This window comes from Canis lupus, chromosome 25 (genome assembly GCF_048164855.1).
Source record: "Canis lupus baileyi chromosome 25, mCanLup2.hap1, whole genome shotgun sequence".
In the NCBI taxonomy this organism is placed as follows: Eukaryota; Metazoa; Chordata; class Mammalia; order Carnivora; family Canidae; genus Canis; species Canis lupus.
This window is the reverse complement of record NC_132862.1, coordinates 5735526-5760866: the sequence shown is the minus strand read 5'-3', so window position 1 is coordinate 5760866 and position 25341 is coordinate 5735526. Positions and strand designations below refer to the sequence as shown.

The 25341-nt window shown below is 57.3% G+C and overlaps 1 protein-coding gene across 14 annotated transcripts; it reads right to left on the bottom strand.

The window, feature by feature from the left end:
• Positions 1-207: 207 nt before the first annotated feature.
• Positions 208-21275, bottom strand: ADCY6 (adenylate cyclase 6). 14 transcript variants are annotated; one of them, XM_072798099.1, is made up of 23 exons: positions 17036-17080; positions 16297-16483; positions 14607-15468; positions 10918-11067; positions 10441-10562; positions 10236-10347; positions 9969-10096; positions 9337-9495; positions 9118-9259; positions 8866-8994; positions 8622-8647; positions 8239-8410; positions 7899-7996; positions 7636-7723; positions 7344-7460; positions 6906-7064; positions 6462-6640; positions 5510-5545; positions 5297-5426; positions 4761-5024; positions 3751-3955; positions 2847-2971; positions 208-2649 (listed from the first exon to the last, which is right to left on the bottom strand). In XM_072798099.1, exons 3-23 carry the CDS (start codon positions 15462-15464, stop codon positions 2524-2526), a joined length of 3525 nt encoding a protein of 1174 aa, XP_072654200.1. In that variant the 5' UTR covers positions 15465-15468; positions 16297-16483; positions 17036-17080; the 3' UTR covers positions 208-2523. The 14 variants fall into 14 exon arrangements, with proteins under 14 accessions (XP_072654200.1, XP_072654208.1, XP_072654197.1 ...); XM_072798107.1 differs by having other exon boundaries at positions 8239-8386; positions 14607-15465; positions 17036-17057; XM_072798096.1 differs by lacking the exons at positions 16297-16483; positions 17036-17080 and adding an exon at positions 21136-21275 and having other exon boundaries at positions 14607-15465.
• Between the last annotated feature and the right edge of the window lie 4066 nt (positions 21276-25341).

Genomic DNA, 25341 nt, shown 5'->3' with positions numbered 1-25341 from the left:
ACTGGTCCTCATGATGCTGAAGGGCCTAGAGTAGTCATGATCTCTGAAGACACTGCAGCTTCACCTTGGCAGCAAGACAGCCAGAGGAAGCCCATTAAGCACAGAGGAAAGAGGTTCACAGCACTCTGGCAGGAGGCTGCCTCCTATGCCCAGCTCTGCCACTGCTGACCCAACCCAGGGCCCAGAACATCTTCAGAGAGCTGGGAATTTTACAAAGAATTTGATTTTATTGATATTTAAATATATTAAATATTTCACTGAAATACATGATACACCACCCTCCCCCCGCCACAGTGGTTACATTATAAAACCAAAGTCCATGGGCCTCCCATCCACTGACTCCCCCATCACCTGGTGAGAAAGGGGGCAATGGGAGCCCAGGAGAAGGGCATGGCTGGCACTGTGGTATGGGGAGTCAGGGTGTGGACAGGACCCACTTGGCAAGAAGCAAAGACAAGTCACCCAAGACTGAGGTCTTTCCCCTCTGGTCTCCTTATATCCTCACTCCCACCCAAGGGCTCCAAGCAGTCCTTTCCTATCCAGGGGTATGGCTGGGGAAAGGAAGCTGATTTTCTGTCTGGACCAATTAGTCTTTTCCCCTCCTCCTGCCATGGCTAATGAAGTGCCTGATAGCCCATTTGGTTGATGCATGAAGATCCCCCAAGGGAGGCAATATGAGCCAGAACCAGGCCTCCGCAAGAGGTCCCAGCAACTCTGGGACCCTCTCTCCTCGGTCTTTCTAATCACCTCCAAGACAAAATGATCTTCAAGCAAAATTCAGGCTAATGCCTCTGACTCTATAAATAGATACAGAGAAACCAAGGCACCAATTAATTCAGGCCTGAAGCAAGGAGGTTGCAGAGAAAGCGGTGAAAGGAAGGCAGAGATAGGAAGGGTATCTAGAGTCCAACCTCCCAACCCTTCTAGTCCTTGCAGGCTTCATGGGGATTGAGGAGCCAGGAACATGCTAAACTGAGACTGAAGGCTGGAGAACGCCAAGTTTCAGGTTCCCTGCCCCATCCCCTAAGTACCAGTATCTGGGTCTTCAGAGAGATCCCATGCTACCCCAGTCCCAAAGTATACCACCAGCTGGGGAACCCAGGAAGTTCCTGAGCCTCTGGCCACCAAACCCCAGACGGTTCAAGTGCCTGGAGCACTGAGGCTCAAGCAGGCACCTGGGTCCCCGCCCCAGGCAGGGACACAGTCATGCTACGCACACAGCCCCCAAATGGCACTTAGGGATTTGGCACAAAAAGGACTCTTCTCCCCAGGGACCCCCTCCTCTTACTACCATACCCCATGCCACTCCTGTGCAACCAAGGCATCTTTCTCCATCCCTTGAAATCCGAAACTCTGCCTTATTCCCAGAAGACAGAGGCCCACAGGAGAGAGGCAGCCCCAGGTAGGGAGCTGAGGAGGAGCACAAGGACACACACAAACCTGGGAAACAGATACACACACCAAAGCCAACATGCACACACATGACACAGACACACAGGCCCTCCCCAGTGCCAAAGACTTGGGAGGACAGGTTTGGACCAGGGTCATCCTCCTCCATGCCCTGACCCTTTTCTATTTGGCAACAGAGGGGGTAGAGATGCTCTGTGCCCCTTTGCCGGCAGACAGCAAGAGAGCATGGGGGCAGAGTGACCTGATCCCGACCCCAGTGGGGCCCTCAGATCAAGAGTCTGGTACCACCCCACTCCCTGGCCGGCCTGCTCACTTTGGCACCTGCAGGTGTACTTCCAGCTCCTGATCTTCTGACATCCCCACATACGTGCTTGCTCTCTGGCTGGCCATTTTCACAGTACCAATGAGGCCAGATGCCCCTTTCCCTGGAGTTGCGCAGGAACTGGGGCTAAATCTAAGCTGTCAAAAGTCCCTTTGTTCCCCTTTGGGGACAGATCATGGGACTAAGATTTGGCAAATGGAAATACTCCCCTGAAATACGGACAGAGCTGGGTCCCCAGAGTGTCTCCCTCCTCTGCCCTGTGCCTAGAAGGGAGACCAGACTGGGGTGGGGTACCCAAGGCCAGTGCTGGGGATGCAGGCATAGCAGAGGCAAGCACGGAATAGGTACTCCTCATGCCTGCCCCAGTCTTTGTACAAAATATTCCCAGGAAAAAGAGGGAAAGGAAGGGCCCAGCCCCGAGTCTGTTGCCCAGACAGACAGGGGAAAGGGTAGGCATGGCAAGCTGCCATTTTAAACCCTCAGGCAGGAGGGCTCCTGCTGCCTCTGCTGCAGCTGCCTCCCCTGCTCCCAAAAGCAGGAAGAAAGAGGGAACAGCCAGCCCTACCCCAATTAGAAAAGTAAAAGTCACTTGCATAATCCTCTTGGTATCCCTTGTTCACCAGCCTGAGGGCAGACGAGCATGGTCCAAGCACAGCCTGCTGAGGTGTTCCCTTTTGTGGTCAGCAGGGTCTGGAGGCTTGGTGCCCCCGGCCACAGCTCCATCCAGCGAGCACAGAGTCCACTTAAATGCCCACCTTGGTCCTGACAGCTGAACTTGTAGCTGGGCCCTGCTAACTGGGGGGGCCCCCATTGAGGAAGTAGGTGGTCATCTCCCCCTTGCCCTTCACCTTGACCACCCCTCGACACTCCAGCTGGTAGCCTTTGGCAGCTAGAACCTGGTACAAGTCCGTGGTCACCTGGGGGATGGGAGGGGAACCCACTTAGCCTGGGATCCTTCCTGCTGCATTTGCAGGGGTCCAGGGGTTCTCTAATCATGCTAGCCACCCCCCGCCGGCCCTCCGCCCCCCCAACCACAGAACACTGCCACCCTACCCCTGTCCTAGCTGACTGCAGAGAGGGACCCGCAGAAGCCCTCTGGACCCATCCTCCTCACCTGGATTCGGTCAGGAACCCCCGTGCTGTCCATACGGCTAGAGACATTCACCGTGTTCCCCCAGATGTCATACTGTGGCTTCCGAGCCCCAATGACGCCTGCCACAACTGGGCCCATGTTCAGCCCTGCAATGGGGACAGCAGCAAAAAACTGAGACCAGTGGACATGCCAGGGTCAGCCCAGGGAGTCATCCCCCCTCCTGGAACCTTTAGAAGGACCCAGAGGAGAAAGTGGCAAAGTGACAAGTGTCTTGGTTGTAAAGAATGGAAGATCTAGGCCTGTGGAGCTCCCCGGAGTTAAGGCAGCTGTTGCCCTAACACTGGCTAACCCCCTGAATGCTCACTCTGTGCAACCCCTCTCATAAGCATTTAGCGTTCCATCATTTCATCCCCTCAGCGGCCCTAAAAGGGATCATCCCCATTTTGCAGATAACCTCAGGGAACTGAGAGGAGTTGGGTGATGTGCTAAATAAGCCAGTGAGTGGAACACCCAGAATTCAAACCAGAGTGACTCCAGAACCCCTAACGTTAGCCACCCCTCCCGCTCACCAGCTCCCAGCTCATCAGACTGGCCTCAGAGGACAATGGGTCCTGGAGCTTCAATAACCCTGGTTTTGAATCCCAGTCCAGCCACCTCCTGGCTGTTTGACCTCGGCCAAGTTCTTTAATCTGAGAGTCAGTCTCTCTCTGTAGAAGGGGATGATAATGTGAAGACTAAAATGTCCAGGACAGCGCCCGGCACACAGCAGGCCCTCGGTCAATGACCTCTGTTCTTAATACAAGACGAGGTAGGAGGCGGGAGAAAGGACATCCCAAAGGATTCCTGATGGGGAACCCCTAACCTGCCTCCTTGCCTCACCCAGAAACAGCCTAGGCAAAGCTGCCAGGCGACCAGGCCATCTCACCAATCTTCATCTGGAAGTTGTTGAAGGAGTGCTCGTTGATGTGTTTCATCTGCTCCATGAGCCGCATGGCATAGTCGGCCAGGGCAGTGATGTGGGAGCGGCCGGCCTGATCGTAGGTGCTGGCGTTCAGCCCCGACGCAGCCATGTACGTGCTACCGATCGTCTTGATTTTCTCCAGCTGCCGGAACCGCTCCTCGCTGATGATCTGGACGGCACAGGGAGACCTGGCTGTCAAGGCGGAGAGGCCGAACGCGCCCTGCCCAGTGCTCACTCGGGCCAGGCCTCGGCCTCTTCCCCCTTCCCTGTTGCAACAGCTCCCCTCCTTTTAGTGAGCGAGCCCCGCCTTCCAGCCGGTGTTCTCAAGGCGGGACTGAGGAGCCAGGAAAAAAGGCCGCCTTCACCAGGCAGGCATCAGAGCCCCAGGCCAGAACTTTGGCACACAGCTTCAGGTCAACTTCAAATGCTCCCTCACAGAATCCAAAACCACACAAGGGATATTAGCCATCAATTATTCTAACCATCACTTTTTGGGAAACCGAGTGCCAGAGTGAAGGAGTGACTTGGCTCCAAGACCGTAAATGGCCCATTCCTGAGCTGGATATTCTGGACACTTCCTCGTGTTTGCTTCCATTTTCTCTATTCAGGAGCCCATCTTGCTTACTTGGGCTCATGGGGTTCTGTCCACAGATTACTGCCGCCTTTTTCAGTAACATCCACCTGGTACCCTCCTGTCCTCTCCACAGATCCTCATGTCCTTTGCTCCCCAGCAGTGATGACCCTGCCCCACTGGGGCGGACCTCCCTGCTGCCTCGGACACCACAGTGGGTCCTTGGTCTTGTCCCCACTGTACCTACCCTGACTACTATCCCAGTATCTCTGGGTCCCATCAACCCTTCCTTCCCCCTCCCAATCCAGCCAGCCCCCCAATCCTGGCCTTCCCACCCAAAGTTCTTCCCACTGCCCTCGTCCCCCCCAGGTGCTCTGCCAGCAGCAGCCAAACAGACAAGTACCTCATCAAAGTCGGCGATGATTTCGTTGAGCAGCCGCAGGCACTCGACACCCTCATTGTTTGCCTCCAGCTCCACATAGAACTCAGAAAAGTTGGCAATGGAGGCAAACATGACGGCCACACACTCACACGACTGGTAGTAGAGCTCATCGTTCCGGCGCTCCCGGGCCAGGAAGTGGGCAGCCACGTCCTTAGGCAGAATGTTATGCAGCAGCCTTCGGTTGTAGGCCTGGAGCTCCTCCATCTCCTCCTTCTCCCCCGTTGCCTGTGGACACCACACCCATCACCCACTGCCCAACATTCACAAGAAGTGGGAGCCAGTGCCTGGAGACGGTCATCAGAGGGAACCACGGGGAAGAAGAAAGGCATGGACAGCGGAGACTCAAAGGGATGAGAGGGGCAGGGACAAGATGAAGCAGGGGTTAGGGGACGGGCACGGAGCAGGTTGGAGCCAGAGTGGGCTTGAGCGGCCCGAGCCTTGGCCAGCCAACGAGATGCATTTCTGGTTTGTCCCAGGTTCTGTCCCCACTCAGTCACCTGCAGTTTCCAGAGGAAGTCCAGACGTGCAGTTGATTCCACCTGCTGGGCGTGCAGATACAGCGCCAGGGCAAACACCAGCAGAATCACAGGGGTCATGTATTTCAGTGCCACCCTCCCCGCAGCTGGGCTGAGGGTAAGCAGAGGCAAGCTCAGTGCCTGAAAGAGGCATGTGGCAGCCCTACCCTTCCCTGCCCCGGAGCCCTCACTCACCAGTCCAGCCCATCAAAGGTGTCATTGGAAGAAGCCCTGGCAGGAAGATACAAGAGACAAAGTCATCGGTTCTTCTTAAGTTGCTGAGTTGGGACAGGGAAGGGGAGACAGAAACTGCATTTACCAAGCACATAGCACAAAATCAGGCACAGGGCCAGGGCTTGTGCTTACAGTAACTCAGTAAGAGCAGAGGTTGAGAGAAGGTTTCACTCTTAGCTCTTCTACCTACCTGTCCTGAGACTCGGAACAAGTTGCTTAAGTCTAGGCCTGTTTCCTCATCAGTAAAAGAGGGACGAGATCTAAATAACACATGCAAACGGTCTAGCACGGCCCCTGGCGTGCAGTAAGGCTTCGACAAACGTTAGTGACCATAGTCTTTACAATCACCTAGGATACAGGTGCCACTGCCATTTTACAGATGAGGAAACTGAGGCTCAGAGAAGTTAACTCACCTGTCCAAGGTCACACAGCTAACGAGCAGCAGAGCAGGATTCAAACCCAAGTGGACTCCAGAGGCTTTTCCTACCACACCAACCTATGGCCCCGTATCACAAGGGATGGGGTTTGCAGAGGGAAAGCCAGTGTGGTGTCCCAGGCCAAGCCCCTAAGTAGGAGTCAGAAGTTTTGGTTCCTAGCCAGGGCTCTGCTGCCAAGCAGCTGTGTGACCTACAGGTGGTTAAGAGAATGGATATGAAAGAACCATGTGAACAAGAAAGGGAATTTTTTAAATGTCTGGCCTGAAGACACAGGGACTTCCCAGGACTGGGGTTTCCTTGGGGTGATTGTGGAGTCCTATGCTGGGAGCTCCTCCCACTGCCTCCTTTCCCCCCACAGGTGAGGGGTGAGTGATGGCATTACAAGGGCACAAGAGGCCTGAGCACCAGAGAGGCTCACAGTGACCAGCAGGGTCAGGAAGCGTTTTGGGGGTTAAAAGGGCTAAGGATAAACTCACAAGCCATGGACACCAAGCAGCAGGTCATAGTTGTCAAAGATGGTGGCTGGGGGGCCCAGCAGAAGCAGCACCAAATAAATGAGCCCCAGGACAAAGATCATGGCCAACTTCCCGATGCTACTGATGTGCAGGAAGACAGAGCTGGCCAAGAGACTCAGCAGCATGTTCCCAACGAAGTACTGGGGGGTGATGGCAGAGGTGGTGTTAGACGAAGGCAGGAGCCATGGCACCCCCTACCCCATGAAGGAGGAGCCCTGCACACCCCTCCTCAACCTCAAACCCAAAGGTCCTTCAGCCTCCACACGCCGCCCCACACCACACTAGAGCCCCCGGCTGCTCCTCCGGCAGGGACTCTGGTGCCCATCACCAGGCCTGACACAGAGGGGTCAACAGCTAGGACTGATCGGGACAGCCCCCCATCCCGCCTGAGCACGGCTTGGACACCTCAGGGAAGCTGCAAGTGGGTGCGGTGCCCTCACACAGCGGAGCATCCAGGCCCAGAGAGTAATTGAGCTGCTGCAGGTGGCAGGCAGTGATGTCAGCGGGTGTTACATTCAGCATCCGGGCTGCACAGGTCCGGATGGGGGTGTGGTTACAGGTGAACTGCAAAAGTTGGGGGAGACATATCAGGGTCAGCACGCAAGAGAGTGGTTGCAACAGCCATGCCCCGTGCCTCATACCCTGGGGGTCAAAGTGCTCACTGAAGGATGACAGGAGGTAGGGGGAGCAAGGAGAAAAGAGTTAACCTAACCCCCTCCTTTGAGATAACACGCTCTCGCTCTCGGAGGGCAGGAAATGGGTCTTATTCCTCTACCTACCCCCAGGGCCCAGAGCAGTGCTTGGCACAGACAAAGGGTAGAAGAATCCCCACTGGGCCTTTACCATGTTGGCGATGGCAGAGGTGAACACTAGCAAGACTGAAAAAATGCCAACCACAGTGCTGTGTGCCCGAGAGCGGACGATGCTGCGGGAAAGACGTCGCAGGGCCTTGGGGAAGAGCTGCAGACAGGCGAGAGACCAAGAATTAGAGACCGCGTCAGCCAAGGGTAAGGCCAACCAGGGATGGGGCCCCGGGCAGGAGGCCTGGCCTTCTCCTCCCTCTCCCCGTGTGACCTCTCACCACGGTGGCGCGGCCTGCCCTCCCCAACCAGCCCACGAGGAACCCCCGACGTACAGAGCCACAGGAGTACACGGCACAGGTCAGCACGGTGATCAGCAACAGCACAAAGATACTGGCGTAGATCCCAAGCATCACGGTTGAGCTGGGGCACAAAAGGGCCAGGGAAGATGTTACTCTGGAATGTCTGAGCATCCTCATCCCACTCCCCAGATGGGCAGGGCCCAGGCTCCACAGACCGTGAGCTTGCACGGGTGTCTGGGAAGGTTCTGGGAAGTGGTGGGGAAGAGGAGCAGAGGGAGGAGGGGCAGGGCTCTCACTGTGGGAAGACGAGGAGCTGGATAAAGCAGATGAAGCAGAAGACCAACAGCGCACAGGCCACGTAGGCTCCGAAGCGGGGGTCCACCTTCCTCGAGTACTGAGGGAGAGGAGGCTGAGCTGGGTGCTGGGCTCTGGCCTGGGGGAGGCAGGGCCCTACCAGGGCCTCAGAGAGGAGCAGCAGTGGCCCCGCGGATAGGGATCCCCACTGCGCCCTGTAGTCGCCCCCTCGCCATTCCCGAAATAACCTCTGCTGCTGCCTCAGTTGTGCTCAGCCATCCCAGCCCCTCCTCATCCAGCCCTCATCCCGCCCTCATCCCTCTGCCCTCAAATCCCCCAAACCTTCTTTTCAAGATCCTCTCTCTGGAAGGTGAGCAGGAAGCGGCGCACATGGTCCTTCCGTAGCTGATCGATGCTGCGGGCATCGATGGCACGGCCCAGGAACTCATCGACCTCATCCTCGGGGTTCAGGGCATCTTGGGCACCCCGGCTGAGGGCAGGGGACATGGCTTCACCGGGGGCATGAGCATTGCCGCAGGAGAGGCAATGAGAAGGGGAGGGCACGGGCGGCACCCAAAAGACAGAGTGAGCTGGCTGTGTGACACCTGCTCCCACATGACACACCTAAGGTCCAGGAAAGAGGGGGTCTCGGCTCCCCGCAGCCCTGTCCCAGGGTGCAAGTGCCTCCTCCCTCCTCTTCCTCCCTCCTCAATAACCTGACTTACTTGTCTTTGCTGGAATCATCAATGCCCTGGAGAAAGGGACAAAGTGTGCAAGTGAGGGGAAGGACGGACCGCCTTCACCCCCATGACCCCCTCCCCGTCCCCAGCACTGCTGACCTGGCGAGGCTTGGGACCCTGGGGGTGAAGTCAACCCTCCCGCCTCACCCTACCACAAGGCAGAAGAGGGAAGGGCGCACAGAGTGTCAGGACAATGAGGCCTCGGGTCCCCGTGCTGCGGGCCCCTCACCATCTGGCGGAAAGCCTTGGAGTCCTTGGTCCGGGAGAAGGCGCGGTCGGGCACCCAGCGTGGCATCAGGCCTTCCATGGAGTTGGCCCGCGTCCGCTGCAGCTTGGCCAGCATGGCCTTCTCCTCTTTCTGTGGAGGCAGCAGGGGTACGGGATCAGGAAAGGGGCCCAGAGAAGATGTCTCTGCTGCCCACGTCCGCCCTTCCATCGCCCTGCACCGCCCACCGCCCACCCCCCACCCCGCCGGCCTGACCCGTTTCTGGCTGGCTCCCAGGATGAGGAAGGTCTCGATGTGCTGCTCCTTGAGGTACGCGTTCCGCTCGCCACCGCGGCCCGGCTCCACCTCGTAGTCCCCGTTCAGGTACTGCAGCGTGGCCCGGGTGATGTGGATGCGGCTGTGAGCCGACAGGAGGGTGAGACCTGGCCTCGCCCACCTCGCTCCCACCCCTCACCTGCTGCACCCCACACTCACCCGGCCCGGCCGCCCGCCTCCATGTGGTTGGCCAGAGTCACGTCATTGGACCACACGTCGAACTGCCATTTCCGCAGGCCAAGGACGCCACAGTGCACACGCCCGCTGTGGATGCCCACGCGCATGTTCACGTTCACACCTGTCACCTCACGCACCAGCCTGGGAAGAGGCGGCTCTGGCTCGGCTCCCGGCACTACCTTCCCCACTCCCAGCCCCGAGCTCGGGCCCTTCACTCCCCCTCGGAGCCAAGTAGACAGGGACAGAGCCAGACGCAGGCCACAGCAGCACAGCCCTGGCTGGACACGGGCAAAAGGCTGCATGGGTCCCAAGGACAAACGTTTGTGAAGCGAGTTCACCAGTGGTGGCCCTGCGGCATCCGGTGGAACGGAGCTACGAAGGGAGGGGTCACTGCTCTCCCCGCAGGCCTGCGCAGCTAGCATCCTCGCCAGGCCAGCCCCATTCCCTGGGGCTCCCCCCGCACCCCCTCCCCCGGCCTGTTGGCTGGGGTCTAAGGTGCAGAGGCTCCAAGACAGAGGATTAGCCAAAACGAGACAATTCCTGAGGACAAAGCCAAGGGCAGAGGCCGGCCGGGGCACCCTCAGTTCCAGGGACCTAGGAGGGGCACCGCTTACGAGATGGCCTCGATCATGTCCACCCCCATCTCCACACAGCAGTGGGCATGGTCTGCCCGGGCCTCCGGCAGCCCCGACACACAGTAGTAACAGTCCCCTAAGATCTTGATCCTCAGGCAGTGATTTTCCTAAAGGGGAGATTTGGGGAGAGTCGCTCTCACTCTCCTGCCCGCCCAGCACCCTCACCGAGTCGCCATCTGTCCCCACCGTGCCAGGCCGCCCCAGTTTAAAGCTATGCTCACACCACGTGTGGCCCAGCCCCCTCACCGCAGCCAGCTTGTCAAACCGGGCGAAGAGCTCGTTCAGGGTCATGACCAGCTCCTGCGCGGTGCACTGGGACGCCAGGCTGGTGAAGCCTTCAATGTCTGCAAACAGGATGCTGTGGACAACGGCAGAAGATGGAAGGACCCCATGGCCCTCAGGGACTCCCAGGGCCCCCATCCCTCCGGGTACCCTCCCACCCCCGCCCTACCTGACATTGTCATGCTTCTGGATGTAGATCTTGTGGAACATCATGTCTTCTTTCTTTGTGTTGATATCTTCTTTCATCTCCATGGCAACATGCTGGGGCAACACGGACAGCAGCAGCCGTTCCTAGACCAGTGGTTGCAACAGGGCACCACTATCTTCTCAGCCTCACGCTGAGGCTCCTGATCCCTCCTGATGCCTCCACCACCCCAGAGCCCTCCCAGGCCCCTCTGGAGACCTGAGCTTCCCTTTCGGACCTCCCCCCCCCAGCCATGCACCCCCTCACTTGCGCTCCCATCTATCCTCTCCCACCCTCAGACAGGACAGGAACCCCAGTGTCACAGGGCCTGTGTGCTGCCGGGGAACACTCAGGGGGACCACCCACACTTACTCCATGGAATGCTACAAGGCGGTGGAACCAGTTTGCTGGTTATTGGGGGCGGGGGGGGGGGGGGGGCTTGGACAGGGAGGGCAGCCACACCTGCTGCCGGTTCTCATGCTGCAGGTGCAGCCGGGCCTGAATGTAACCGCGGGTCTCCTGAAAGGCCTGGCGCTGAGAGACCTCAGCTGGGTAGTGTGTGCAGATGCCAATGACGTTGGTGCAGAGGAACAGCAGCATGTTGGCACCGAGCTGCAAGAGGGTGGCAGAGGCAGACTGGTGACGCCCCCCCCCCCCCGCCCCCACAACACACAGGTGCAACTTGCTAGGCTCTCTGTGGGGAGAAAGCCAGGATCTTGTGCCCTGTCTGTCCCCACCCCTGTAATACAGCTCCCTCTCCTCCCACAGGACTCCGGCCCCCTGCCTGGATCGCTCCATAGCTAGAAATGGGACCTTTTCACGACTCCTGGGAGCAGAGGCACCAACCAGGGCAAGGCGGGTCATGGGGCCTGAGCCCAGGACACTATGATTTCCTGCCCCACAATCAGCCCAAATAAAGACAAATGCTGCTCCTTCTGCATGTGGTTCTCCTCACAGGACAACACCCAGGAGACTTGAGCTCTATATCGTCCTGTGAATGCCTAGGACAAATCATCTCGTTTCTCTGGGCCTCTGTAGGCTCACCTAGAACCTGGAGAGGGACAAGATTTCTAAGGTCCCTCCCTGCTCTGACATAATGTGATATGATAATTATCATTATTATTATTATTGGAGCTAATCTGTTGGCTGCCTGTTTAATATGCGTGGCTTCCATAGCTGCTTCCTATACGGTAACTAGCGGATCTCTTATTCTCTATGAAACAGGTAACAGTATCTCCTTTTAAAGGTGAGCACTCAAACACAGAGAAGCTAAGTCACTTGCCCAAGATCACACAGCTAATAGTGGCTGGTGTGGGACTTGAATCCAGGACAGTCTCCAAAGCCTGTGTCCAAACCCTACTGCGTGGTACATTCCAGATTTCCAAGATTCCTACTCACTCCACTTATACAAGCTCTTGAGGCCCAGCCTCAGAGCCCAGGCTTGGGAGTCATCAATTCTACTAACATGGGACCTTCTCTTCCACCACGCCCAGGTGCCGCCAGTACTTGGCACAGCCAGGCCCCATGCCCGAGGACCCCGATCTCAGGGTGGTCAGCCCTCCTCAGCATCAATAGCACTCACGGGACGGCAAGTCTAAGGAGAACTGGCCTCAGTGTTTCCAGAAGTTCAGGGGTTAACCTGGCACTTGTGGATCCACCCCAGAGTTGGCTGGGGCGGGGCTCCGGTTTGGGGAGAAGGGAGGGAAAGAGCACCAACTGGAAGCCAGGAGTTCTGGGCTTTGCCCAGAACCAGAACTAGTCCTGCAAACCTGGGCAGGTCACTTAATCTCTGGGACCTCAGTTTCATTTTTCTTAGGTAAAGCAGAGGGGTACGCTCAGCAAACCCCCAAGTCATTTCCAGCTCTGACCCTCAAGGACTGGCCGCCTAGCTTTCCTTCCCAGTCCAGTTCACAAGGCCCCCCTCCCAGCAGCAGGGGTGAAGAGGGGGGCACACTATCTCCCTGAGGGGTTTCTAAGAATAGCCCCCAGTGGGGGAGAAGGAGGAGGGGTTAACCAGGCAACTTCCCTTCCTGGCCCCAGGAGCCTAAGAGGAAAAAGTGAGTCATGGTGGAGGGAAGGGGAAGGGGGACGAGAGACTGAAATAGATCAGGATCAGTACCGGACCCCTAGGACCCCTATCCGACTGTGAGAAAAAATGGATGCTGGGGCGCTCCAGGAGACTCCAGGCGGGGCCGGGGTCACTGGGTGAATGAGTGGGTCAGGGAGGACTGAAGGCTCCTTCCCACGAGTGTGAGCAGGCCTAGGTCTGGTCAGGGACTGTCCAAGGAGCCTGGAAAGGAGGCCACAGCCCCAGGCCACCCCGGCATGCATAGGCCAACTGGACACGGGGAATCAATCCTCCTCAGTTCGGAGAAGGGGTCCAGGTATGAGCAACCCTGGCTCCACAGACAGGCGCAGGGGCAGGGGTGACTTCCTCTCCTCACCCTAAGAATGTGCCCGCTGAGACCTACAGAGGATAAGGCTGCAGCTGGGTGCCCCTGGGGAGGCAGGAGGCTGCAAAGTCCCAGTCTCCATGGGGCTGTGCCTCCCCAGTCAGGCCCTGGGCCCGGTTCTGGGCACCATGCCAGCTGAGAGCAAAGAAGAGACAGCCACCTACCCCTGGCCAGCCGGAGAGGAGGTAGAGAGGAAGGGAGGCACCACCTCCAAGCTCCTCCCTTCCCAGGAGGGCAGTCCAGCTCCAAAGCCCAGGGCAGCAGCCACCCCAGGGAGAAGTGGGGGGCTAGCAGAGGCAGAAAGACCCTGGCCCTTTAAGAGGTCTGACTGCCCTGTGGGTGCTGCTCCACAAACAAATGGGCTATAAAGTTTCTTTTAAAAAGGTACATTCTGTTCTGGAGCACAAGCTGGGCGGAGAAGGGCATCATGCCAGAGCACCCAGCTTCTCACCCTGGGAGCCCCGGGCAACTTCCTCTTTGCGGGCAGGGTAGGGTGGGCTACACCGACCACGGGCCCTCAGCAAAGCAGAGGCTGAGTCCCTCAAAACTGGAGCAAGACAGAGGGCAGCACCCCCGAAATCCGAGTGCCGACAGAGGGATCATGAGGTATGTTGGTTAGGGGCTGTGCCCTGAAGGATCAGCCAGGCAAGATGGCCCGGTCTCTGCTCCCCGGTCAGGGGGGTGACCTGAGACGGTGGCAGCCACATGGAGCCGAAGGGGACTTCCGGGAAGGCCCTTCCCTGAGTCCCATCCCCTCCGGCACTCCCACACCTCCCTGCCCCCAGGTGAGAACCCTGCCCTGTTGGCTTCTACTCCCCTCTGGGAGGGTGGGGCCCTAACAGCAACCTCTCATATGAGGTAGATACTATTTTTATCCCAGTTTTACAGACCGGGAAATCAAGGCTGGGCGAAGGGAGGTCAGTCAGTTGTCTAGGATCTAACAGAGAAGAACACAGCCCATCGGACAAGCAGCCAAGCCTTCATTTCTCACTCAGCATGGTGCTGTCGCACCCCACCCCACAAGCCACACAGAACCCGGACACACTGGCTGGCGTGGGCCCAGAACCCCCCGCAGGGCTGCCGGACCCCTGGTGCTCAGTGGGAAGACAGGGGGAAGAGATCCGACCCTGAGGCCCCTCTTTTCCACATCCAACTCCACTCAAACCGCTCCCAGCCCCAGGGAAAACTGATCCCACTCATCCCCCTCCCCGTCCTCTCAGAGATGGCCTTGGTCCAGGAGAGAAGCAAGTCCTCCCTTGCGAAGTCCATCCAAACCCTGCTTGATCCCTCCAGGTCACCACCTGGAGCTGCTTTCCAGGGAAGGCAACTCGAGGCCAGAGCTGTCCTCCCCGCCCTCCCCCGCCCTCCCCCGCCCTCCCCCGCCCCGGGGTGAACCGTCATGTTCCCACCTCCAGGGCTACCTCACATCTACCAGCCTTGCTGTTCAAGGGCATCGGGCCAAAGCCCATGCAAACAGAGCACAGGCTTGGGTCCTGGGGTGCTGCCTCTCCCGGCCAGTGCCCTCTGCTCCAGATCCAGGATGGAGCGGACCCTGAAACTTGGCCTCTCACTATTTCCCGCCCCCTCCCCAGGACACAGCCAGACATCCCTGCGCGCAGTATCCACCCACCCAACCATTACTAAACCCCTTCTCATTCCCCGCCTGGCGCCCCAAAGCCTACCTCCCTGACATCCCACCTGCTTCCAGAGGAAGGCGTCACCGCGGTTGAGTTGCCAGGCCAAGATCAAATGCAGGGTGGACAGGCCCAGGCCACTGAAGACAGCTGCCCGCATGCGGATGGGTAGGAGCGTGTAGGTGATGTAGACAAAAAACACAGGGCACCAGAGGCCCACAGAGGGGCTGCGGGGGTTGGCTGCCAGGGCACCCCCAACCTGAACGGCTGCCAGGATGCCCAGCACCACGTAGCTCACCACCCACATGGAGTCCTGGCGAAAGCTGTGCCGGTTACACACCACCATGAGCGCCACGAAGAGGGTGGCGGCACAGGCCAGCAGGGCCACGTAGGCAGGCTGAGGGCGGGCAGGTGCAGCATGGAAGGCTAGCAGCACCGCTGTCAGCAGCACCAGCACCGCCATCAGCAGCGTCAGGCTGCTCTGGTTCATCTGAAAGAAGTACCGCTGGTACAGGCGCTCCAGCTTGGCCGAGCGGAACTGCTTCGACTGGAACACCTGGGCCAGACGGCGCCAGCAGGATCGCCTACTCCCGGGGGTCACGTCAGGGGCCACCTCAGCTGCCCCAACCGCTGACATGGCCTCAGTGTCCTCGAAGCCCAGGGCCACCGCCCGCAGCCCCAGCTCCGTGCCCTTGCCCGGGCCGCCTCTCCGGATGAAGGCCTCATCCTGCCAGGGGCACCGAGGGGGAGCCGCAGGGGTGGGACTGGGGGGCTGCGCATCCCGGAGGCAGCTCATATAGCGGGGCGTGCAGAAGCCACTGGTCCGAGTCCCGCGGCGTGGACGCTTCTGCCCATTGCGTTCACCCCAGGCTGTCTTCCGTTCGTCCACTTTGGGGACCAGGAGGCCACTAAACCACGACATGCTGCTGAGAGAAAGGGAGGAGTTGGTTTTAACACCAGGACAGCCGACCGCCGCCGGGAGCTATCATCGTAGACAGCACCTCCCGGCCAAGCGAAGCCCTTCAGACGCCTCACCCCCCTAAAATTCTGGAGCAAGGCAATGGTATCCCCCTTCCATAGGCAACAGGCGAGGGATTGGAGGCAGAGGGAGGGAGGTAACTGCCCTGCCCTAGCTCAAGTAGCCCCAGAGGTGTAGGAACCAGGATTTGACCCCTGATCCGCCTGACTCCAAAGCAGCACACTTACACGTTCACCTCTTCCCTAAACAGCACTGATTTGTTGGTGGTGACAAACTCAAGTGCCTATGTCAATGAGCAAAGGCACCCATGGCTTAGGGGATCTGGGAGGAACGAAAGAGTGCACCCCCTGAGCACAGCAGGGGCACGTACCACCCCACACCAGTAGGTAGCTGCCACTGGCATCCCAGTGGAGCCTGATCGGATTTTTCAACAGCTGCTGAAAAAAATGTACATTTTAATGTGACAGCTCCTGATTTTTAAATGTTGGCAAGTAATTCACATTTTTCAATACTGCAAGCCAAATAAATCACATCTATGGAATGAATTCAGCCTGTGAGCTGCCAATCGGTGACCTCTATACAAAAGGCAATCTCCTTCCATGTCGGTCCCCATCACACTCACACCACGCACACTTCGCCGAGTCAGGCTCAACTTCTCCCCCGGGTCACAGCTTAGATGGAACTTCCTCGGGGAAGGTGTCCCAGCTCCCCCACGCAGACTGCAAACTGCGTTTGGTCTCCTTTACCTTCTGTACGTTTCCTCTATTGTACTTACCACAATTATAGCTAAATTGCCCTGGGCAGCCCGGGTGGCTCAGCGGTTTAGCGCTGCCTTCAGCTCCGGGCGTGATCCTGGAGGCCCAGGATCAAATCCCAGTCGGGCTCCCTGCATGGGGCCTGCTTCTCCCTCTACCTGTGTCTCTGCCCCTCTCTCTGTTTCTCATGATTAAATAAATAACAATCTTTAAAATAAAAAAAACAATTAAAAAAAATAAATTGCTCCTTGTTTCACCACCCCGCTGACTGTAAACTTTGGGGAGGGATTGTAACTATTTTGCTCAGCCCTTTATCCCTCAGCACCAAGTACTGAGCCCAGCACATGGTAAGGACTCAAGAAATATGTTGAAAAGACAAAAAGAGAGCTCAGGATGGGGTGCCTGGGTGGCTCAGTCAGTTAAGTGTCTGACGCTTGGTTTCGGCTCAGGTCATGATCTCGGGGTTGGGAGATCGAGTCCCCGTGTTAGCTCCACCCTCAGCACAGTGTCTGCTTGGGATTTTCTCCCTTTCCCTCTCTCCCCTTCCTCCTCCCCACCCCAAGCACACGCTCTCTCTCTCTCTCTTTCTCTAAAATAAATAAATAAAATCTTTTTTAAAAATTTTAAAAGAAAATTAGCTCAAGGGCATTGGCACTGAGCAGCTAATGTGAAATAACAACAAATAGTGATAATCCCGTGACTGTCCCTCTCTCTCACTGCACCCGGTCCTATGAGCCTCCTTGCTGTTCCCCAACACACCGTGCACTGGCCGGCCTGGGACTGCGGTGCCCGCTGTGTCCTCTGCCTTCGACAAGAGCTCGTCCTGGTCACAGCTCAAATGTCCCCTTATCAGTGAGTCTCTCCCTGACCGTTCTATTAAAATAGCAACCCCCTTTCCTGGAGCTCCCTATCTCTCTTCCCAGCTTTATGCTTTATTTTTCTCCATTGCTCTTTATCAGCAACGGCCATTCTATATATTTGCCTTATTTGCTCATTGTGTCTCCTCCCCAGAATGTCAGCTCCATGAAGGCAGGGATTTGGGCCCATTCTGCTCACCGCCCTACCTGCCACACCTAATAGAGACTACATAAATGCTCCTAGAATGGCTGGGTATGACATGCCTTCTCTGTGCTGTACCTTTCCCGGGTCCTTCCGCATGCCCAATCCCACCTGATCTTCACCAGAACCCTGTGGAGCTGCTCCTGTGGCCACCTGGAGCACAGATTTGACAGGAAGACCAGGTCCACCCACGGCACTTTTATCTGGCTGGTTACAGAGATCCTGCCTGGGCCGCCAGGTCAGCTCCAGATCTCGGGTCTCCGGGAGGGTAGTGCCTTGAAGCAGGGTGGGGAGGACTCCAGGACAACACCCTCCGGGTGCCTCCTAGCCAAGCTGGGCTCAAGAGAAAGTGAGGATGACAGCACAGTTATCCTTGGATGCCTGTGCCATATACTCCTCCCTGCCCACAGGGCACCCCGGGGCTCCTTGTACTTAGGCAAAGCTAGCAGCCTTGACATTTGTACTCACTGGGGGACACGGTGGGGGCGGGGGGGTGCCCAGCACTTGCCCCAGGTGGCCTCAGGCTCAGGCACTCTAGACAGACAAGCAGCACTTCAGACACCCAGAGGCCCACAAACAGAAGGCAGACCGGGGACCACTCTGCAGGCAGGACCCCCATCCCTACTTCACCCTCGGCCAACTCCTCTCAGCATCCCTTCTCCCTCGTCCCACTGAGCAGCTTGCCCTTCAACCTCTACCACCACCAACAGCACCCTCTGGAGGGACAGATGGGAAATCCAAGAGTTTGGGGAAAAGTTACCAAAGGAAGCCTGGCTCCCCAAGATACTTCATTAGAAGCAGGAGCTTTGGAGCAAGACCAGGCCTCAGACCTGAGAGTAACCGTGCGCTAGCTGCACAGCCTTGAACAAGTTACTACCTCCCTGCACCCGTTTTTTCATCTGTAAAATGGGAATAGTAACAGTCGTGAGGAGAGAATCCAAGACTATCTGCCACGGAGTCCACACCTGATAAGCAGTTCTTCTCCCCCCGCCCCCCAACGCCACTCTAAGCCCCAAACTCTGCCACTGTCAAAGAAATGAAAAGACAGAAAAGCCATTAGCAAGAACACACACCTCCCCAGCCCATCAGACATCTGGTTCCATCAGACCTTGTGCCCTTGGCTGTGAGTCCCCAGAGCTGCTGGAGACAGAGCCCAGAGCAGGCAGGTTTCCCACCACCCCTACCGTGACATTGTGCTTCATTCAGCCTCCTCCCGCTTGCTTGTCCCCTGCCCTATATTTACGGCCCTCCCCCCTCCCCGAAATGGCCAGATCTCTGTTCCCAAAGGACCTGTTTCTGGCTGTGTTCCCGGCCTCCTGGAAGCACATCCTAGCATCTGGCTCATACCCACAGAGGAAGGGGCAGACACCGTCCAGGAGAACGCATGACCATCCCCAGAACACCCTGAGCACCCCCCCACCTCCGCCAAGGGGATGGCTTCGGAGCTGTGTAGTTGTCCAACTAACTGCACCCATCCTACCTGCGGCTTCACTCCAGGCACTGCCCACCCTGGAGAACTCACCAGGCTCCCAGCGCTCCTGGCACCCCAGACTAGGCTGATACGACAAGGAACAGGGGAGGGCACTGTTCAAAGCCACAGGACTTCCCTATATGGTCCCCCAACCCTCACTGTCCAGAAACAGCGCATCACTCTGAACCACAGACCACCTCCCTTTTCCCCAGAGACAGGCTCCTGAGCCTGTGCCTCTGACCTTCTCCTCCCCGGGGTCCTGGTCCCTTGCTCTCTCTCACAGATCGGCTGCTCCAGGCACCACTGGCTCCCACAGCCGGAGCCATACTCATTCAGCCTGGCAGCTGGAGGCCCAGTGCCTCCCAGACCTCAAGTCCCACCCAGTCCGGATTCTCCAGCCTGAGACCCAGAGTCCGAAGCAGGCCAAGGCCCAGCCCCAAGGATAGCTCTGCCCACTGCTTCTCGCTGTCCAAACTCTCTCCCTGGCCACCCCGATCTGCCCCTGCCCCTGCCCTCCTTGGCAGAAGGAGGCTCCAGGGGATTTAAGACGACTTCAGAAAGTTCATGGTAGAAGGCGCTGCCCAGGCAGGGCCCTTCAGTGCCAGCACCGCCCACCATGCTGGGAAGTGGGCCTCAATTCCAGGCCTTTCCAGATGTAGAGGAGCCTCCCCCAGGGCCTGTATCTGAAAGTCCAGGATTGCCTTCTCCCTGCTTCCCCAGTCTCTGGTCTCCCCGAAGACTGCAGGCGGCTCCCACTTCCACGCCCAGCCACACAAGCCCCACCAGGTTTTTCCACCTCACAGGGGGGTTCTGGTAAAGGGAGGGTACGGGGAGCCGGTCCCCACCGCAGGCTTCCACGTCTAGGTTTGCAGCCAGGCCTCGTTTGCAATACAGCCGGCTCCCCCCGTGGCGCCCTGCCGCGGGCCCCACAGCACCGCTTGCACCGCCGGGTCGGGGCGCGGGGAGTGGAGGGCACCCCTGCAGGCGGAGGGCATCCCCCCTCGATCACAGCCACCCTCCGCCCCAGAAACCGCAGCCAGCCCCTCCCCTAGGAGCAGCCCGTCCCCGGGCCCGCCGGCCGGGCGCTCGCTTCGGCTGGAGGAACGGGGCGAGGATGGGAGCCCGGAGCCCCCCGCTGCCCCCGCTGCCCTCCCTCCAGCCCCCCCGACGCGCGCTTCCGCGCCCCCAGCCGCCCCCCGGGAGCCGCGCGGGGGCCCCACGCCCCACGCCCCCCGACCCCGCGCGCCCGGCGCCGCTCACCTGCCGGCCCCGCTCCGCGCCGCCCCGGACCCCGCCCCGCCGCCCCCGCGGGCTCCGGCCGGCCGGCCGGCCGCCCCGCGCCCCCCGCCGCCCGCGCCCCGGCGAGCCTCGCCGCCCGCAGCCCGCCCGGCCCGCGCCCCCTCCCTGCCGGCCAGCGCAGCCGCCCTCTACCCCGGATCCAGAAGTCCCCTCCCCGCCGGCTCCCGGACTCCCCGCCTTAAAGGCACAAGCGCCCATTGTCTGGCGCCCCCTCCCCCTCCCCTCCCCCTCCGCCCGCCGCGCCCCGCGCGGGGCCCACTGCCCCCGGAGCCGCGCAGGGGTGCGGGAGCCCGGGCGCCCCCTCCGCGCGCCCCCTCCCCCGTCCTGGGCAAACAAGCGGCTTCTGTTCTGGGAGCCGGACCCCGGGGACCGCCCGTCCCGCGCGCCCCTTCCCTCCACCCCCTGCCGCCTCCCGCCGCCCTGCGCCCGCCCCCGGCCGGGGGTCCCCGCGCGCCCGCGCCCGCGCCCGCACTCGGGGCCCGCGCCTCGCCCCCGCCCGGAGCAGCGCGGGGCGGCTTCCCTCCGGCCGGGGTCCCCCGGGGCGAGCCGGCGCCCCGCGCCCCCCTCCTCCCCCCCCTCCCGCCTCCCCCCTGCCCCCCCGCCCCCCCCCCCGCCGTTCCCGCCCCGCCGCCGCGGCCCCGCGCCCTCCCGCGGGAACTCAGTTTAATAATTAATTAAGGTTTCATTCCACCGGGCGCCAGGTGTGTGCGGCCTGCTTCCCCGCTCGCCGCGGGTTTCCTCCTCCCCAGCCCCCGGGGCACCGGCCCGACGCGAACCTGCTGCGCCCCGAGCCCCGCGGGGGCCTGAAGCGAGGGGCGCCCTCGGCCCGCGCCCCGGCCCCGCTGCCTCCCGCGGCCGCTCCCCGCACCTGCCGCGCGCAGAGCCCCTCCCCCGGGGCACCTTTCACCCAAAGGGCTGCGCTTCCCCGTTGAGGGTGGGGGTGAAGGGGTGCCTCGCTAGCTGCCCCTTCTGAAATGGTTTGGGACTTTACTTCCCACGTTTTCTCGCACAAAGCAGCGCTCGGAGTTACCTGGGTGATGGGAAAATCACGTGGAAGCTGCTTTAACCCTTTAAGGGTTTGGAACATGCTGTAGGCGGACCGGGGAGAGGGTTGGTTCCCAGAGCGCGGGGAGTCGGACCTGGGGCGAGGGCGCCGCTCCAGAGCCCGGCCTCCCCAGGCCCCGCCGCCTTCCCGCGGCCACACCTGTGGCTCCTCCTTCTCCGGCTGCCTCTTCCGCACGCCGGGGCCCACCTGGCGCCTCCTGCCTTCCAGCCCCTCGCGGAGAGGGGAGGAATTAGGAAAGTCGGTTTCCATCACTTATCAGCCATATCCGATTGCAAACTATATACTTTAGTAAATCATTACTCTCTTGGAGCCTCATTTATAAAATGGCAATTTTTTTAAGTTTGTTTGTTTTTTTTTTGTTTTTTTTTTTTAAGGGGCACCTGGGTGGCTCAGTTCGTTAAGCGTCTGCCTTTGGCCCAGGTCCTGATCAGGGACTTGAGCCCGGTGTTTGGGTCCCTGTTCCGCGGGGAGTCTGCTTTCTCTCCCTCCGGCCCTCCCCACCCACCTTCCATCTTGTGCTGGTGCTCACTTGCCCACTCTCTCTCTCTCTCACTCTCAAATAAATAAAATCTTAAAAAAAAAAAAAAAAAAAAAAAGGTGAGGAGGTTTAAGATTTACTTATCTGGAAGAGAGCACACCCTTGGGTGGGCCAGTGAGGGAGGGGCAGAAGGAGAGAGAATCTTCAAGTGGAGCCCACGTGGGGCTCTATCCTAGGACACTGAGATCATGAGCTTAACCCACATCAAGCTGGCTGCTCAACCATTGAGCCAGCCAGGTGCCCCTTTAAGATTTTATTCTTTAGGGACCCCTGGGTGGCTCAGCCATTGAGCAGCTGGCTTTGGCTCAGGGAGTGACCCCGGAGTCTCAAGAATCTCAGGATGGCACACTGGGCTTCCCACAGGGAGCCTGCTTCTTCCTCTGCCAGTGTCTCTGCCTCTCTCTGTGTTTCTCATGAATAGATAAATAAAATCTTTAAAAAAAAATTTTATTCTTTAAGTAATCTCTATACCCAAAGTGGGTCTTGAACCCACAACCCTGAGATCAAGAATTGCCCTCCCTACCCACTGAGCCAGCCAGGTGCCCCCAAAATGGGAATGTTAAAAGACTGTACTAAAATAAAATTAAAATATAAAAAATAAAATTAAATAGGGATAAAATGATCTGCTTTCCCTTTCTTATAGGATTTTAAGGCTTAGATAGAAAAATCTTCAACAATGGGAAATAATTGTAGTTTATTTTGCTATGTACAATTTTCGGTTATGCCAGCCTGGCCTATTATTTGACCTTTGGGGGCTCTTCACCTAACTTCTCCCATCAAGTTGCCAGTGTTCTCACTGCTGTCAAAATTTCCTCTCCAACCCGAAGCCAGGATCTGCCACTTAACTATTAGGATAATGTGTTCAAGGGCCAAGGGGGGAAATACAAAACACAACTGAGAAAAAGAGATTAGGGCAGCCCGGGTGGCTCAGCAGGCGCCGCCTTCAGCCCAGGTCCTGATCCTGGGGTCCCGGGATCCAGTCCCGCATCAGGCTCCCTGCATGGAGCCTGCTTCTCCCTCTGCCTGTGTCTCTGCCTCTCTCTGTCTTTCTCTCTCATGAATAAATAAATAAAATCTTTAAAAAAAAAAGAGAGAGATTATAAAATTTTGAATTTTTTTTTAAAAATTAAAAATAAATAAATGTTGAAATTTGTACACATGTGTGTGCATTATAAATTTTCATATTTTGTCCTTCGTTTTATTTTGAAATGAAAACAAACTTGGACACCAACCAAGTACGCGGGAGAGATACGCTAAGGCTCCATGTCTGGGTGCATTCAGTCCTGCAGGCTTCCTCCACCCTCAAGTATGGCCTTTGTGTTAGTCTGAGCTCCTGAATTCCAGTCCCTTGCTGGAAGGCAGAGCCACCATCAGCCCCCACCCTTTTTTTTTGTTCCTCAACATCAGCACCTTACACAAAAGATCTCTTCTAGCACTAGAGACTGTTTGGTTATTTTTTTTTTTAAGATTTTATTTATTTATTCATGAGAGACACAGAGAGTGAGAGGCAGAGACACAGGCAGAGGGAGAAGCAGGCTCCCAGCAGACACTCGATCCCAGGACTCCAGGATCATGCCCTGGGCTGAAGGCAGAGGCTCAACCGATGAGCCACCCAGGCGTCCCCAAGACTGTTTGGTTCTTAAAAATGATTCCAGTCTCTTATCATTAGGAAACACGAGCTACTGCTAAGCACATGGAAAATACTCAATCACTGAATTTTTAAACTTTTAAGAGAGTAGGAAGGGGTCATAAAGATGATCTAAGTCAGCTGCTACCCTTTTAGTAATTTTAACAGCAGGCATTTATACAGCACTTACTATGTGCCAAGTTCTCTTCAAAGCCCTTACCATAAAATAACTCATCAATCCTCATAAACCTCCCTGATGCTATTATTATCATGCTCACCTTAGACATGGGAAAAATCGAGGCACAGAGAGGTCCAGTAATGGAGTCTCCAAGACAGTGGTTCTCAGACTTACTCCAAGCCCCTAGAAGAAATAATACTCTTAGCACCAGCACGTACTAAAATAACTACACAATTTGTGCTCTGACAGATCTGATAGTCTAGAATCGCAGGCACCAAAGATTGAGGGGGAAAACCCTTAACAGTGAGAAAATCCTACCAATGTATTTTTCTTTGAACTGGGACAAGACGGCTATTACTGAACTTTCACGACAGAACACCTTGATCCAACTTGCAGAGCACCAGCCCTGTTGAGCCTCGTTTTCTACAATAAGGAAAATATTCAGAAAGGACTTCCCTGTGACGAGAGCCGAGCCAGGCAGCTGGCATGCACTGTTTCTGTTTCTCCAAGTCTAGCTCTGTCTCAATGACCTTGGTTTTTCTTTCTTCTTTCTTTCTTTTTTAGGGTTTTATTTATTTATTCATGAGAGACACAGAGAGGATAGGCAGAGGGAGAGGCAGGATCCCTGCAGGGAGCCTGATCCAGGACTTCTGGGACTTGATCCCAGGATCCCAGGACCCTGGGATCATGACTTGAGCCAAAGGCAGATGCTAAACCACTGAGCCACTCAGGCGCCCCGACCTTGGTTTTTCTAATACAGACCACAGTCCCAGTGGTGTTGCAACCTCTCATTTTCAGGAAGAAGAAATTCCTACAAGGAGAGTGTATTACATGTAAATGCAAGTTTCATATAGCCATAAGTGTATCTGGACGACACTCTATAAATAGCCAGTGTTGCAAACACCCTATAACAAAACTAATGGATGGGCTTGAGTCCCCTGAGCCTTCCCTGGGCTATTTGGGGAACAGCTAAGCGAGCCTCCACCTACTCCCTTTTACAAAGCATGGATTCCCTCTAGAGTGCAAATAACCATTCCCTGACTTCTCTGTCTTAAAGCTCAGATTTCTGCACGTTACATTTTCCGAAAGTAAGAAAGATGTGTAAAGAAAGCCCCCGTCCATTCAACTCAGTAAATAGACTTGCCCACTTCACCACCGCTAGAATGACTGCTGCTACCACTAGCACCCTAAAGACTTAGCCTTCCTCTGGGTCTCACGGTTGGAGGAGGCCTTGGCCACCACCAGTTCCACAACCATGAACACCCATAGGAATAAAATGATTGACTGTAGACTCCAGAGGGATACAGACTTCCCTTGCCCGTCCCTTGGCTCCCCACCATTCGTTCATTCGGAACATTCTTTGTGCAAATATTTACTGAGTGCCTACTCTGGCCAGGTCCCACTCTAGCAGTAGGTGCTGAGGATACAGTTAGCCAACTGGCTCCCAATTCTCACAGATTTGCCTTCTTGTGGGAGGAAACCAATGAGCAGATGAAAAGGTCGTTGAAGGTGATAAGTGCCATGATAACAATTAGGAATGGGGATGGGTGGGAAGTGACTGGAGGAGAAATATAGGCTGGATTGTCAGGGACCTCTCTGATGAAGTGACTTTCACAGGGGGACCTGAATGACAAGGAATCAGCCATGCCGAGAATCTGAGAGAAGAGCATTCCAGGGAGAGGGACCTCATGCGAGAGTCCTAAGGCAATAGCAAGCTCACCATATGGAAGGCCAGTATGCTGGAGGAAGAGAGTACAAGGTGAGGTCAGAGAGGGAGGCGGGCCCTGGCTAGCAGGGAAGCTCACAGGCCAGCGTAAGGGGTTTGGA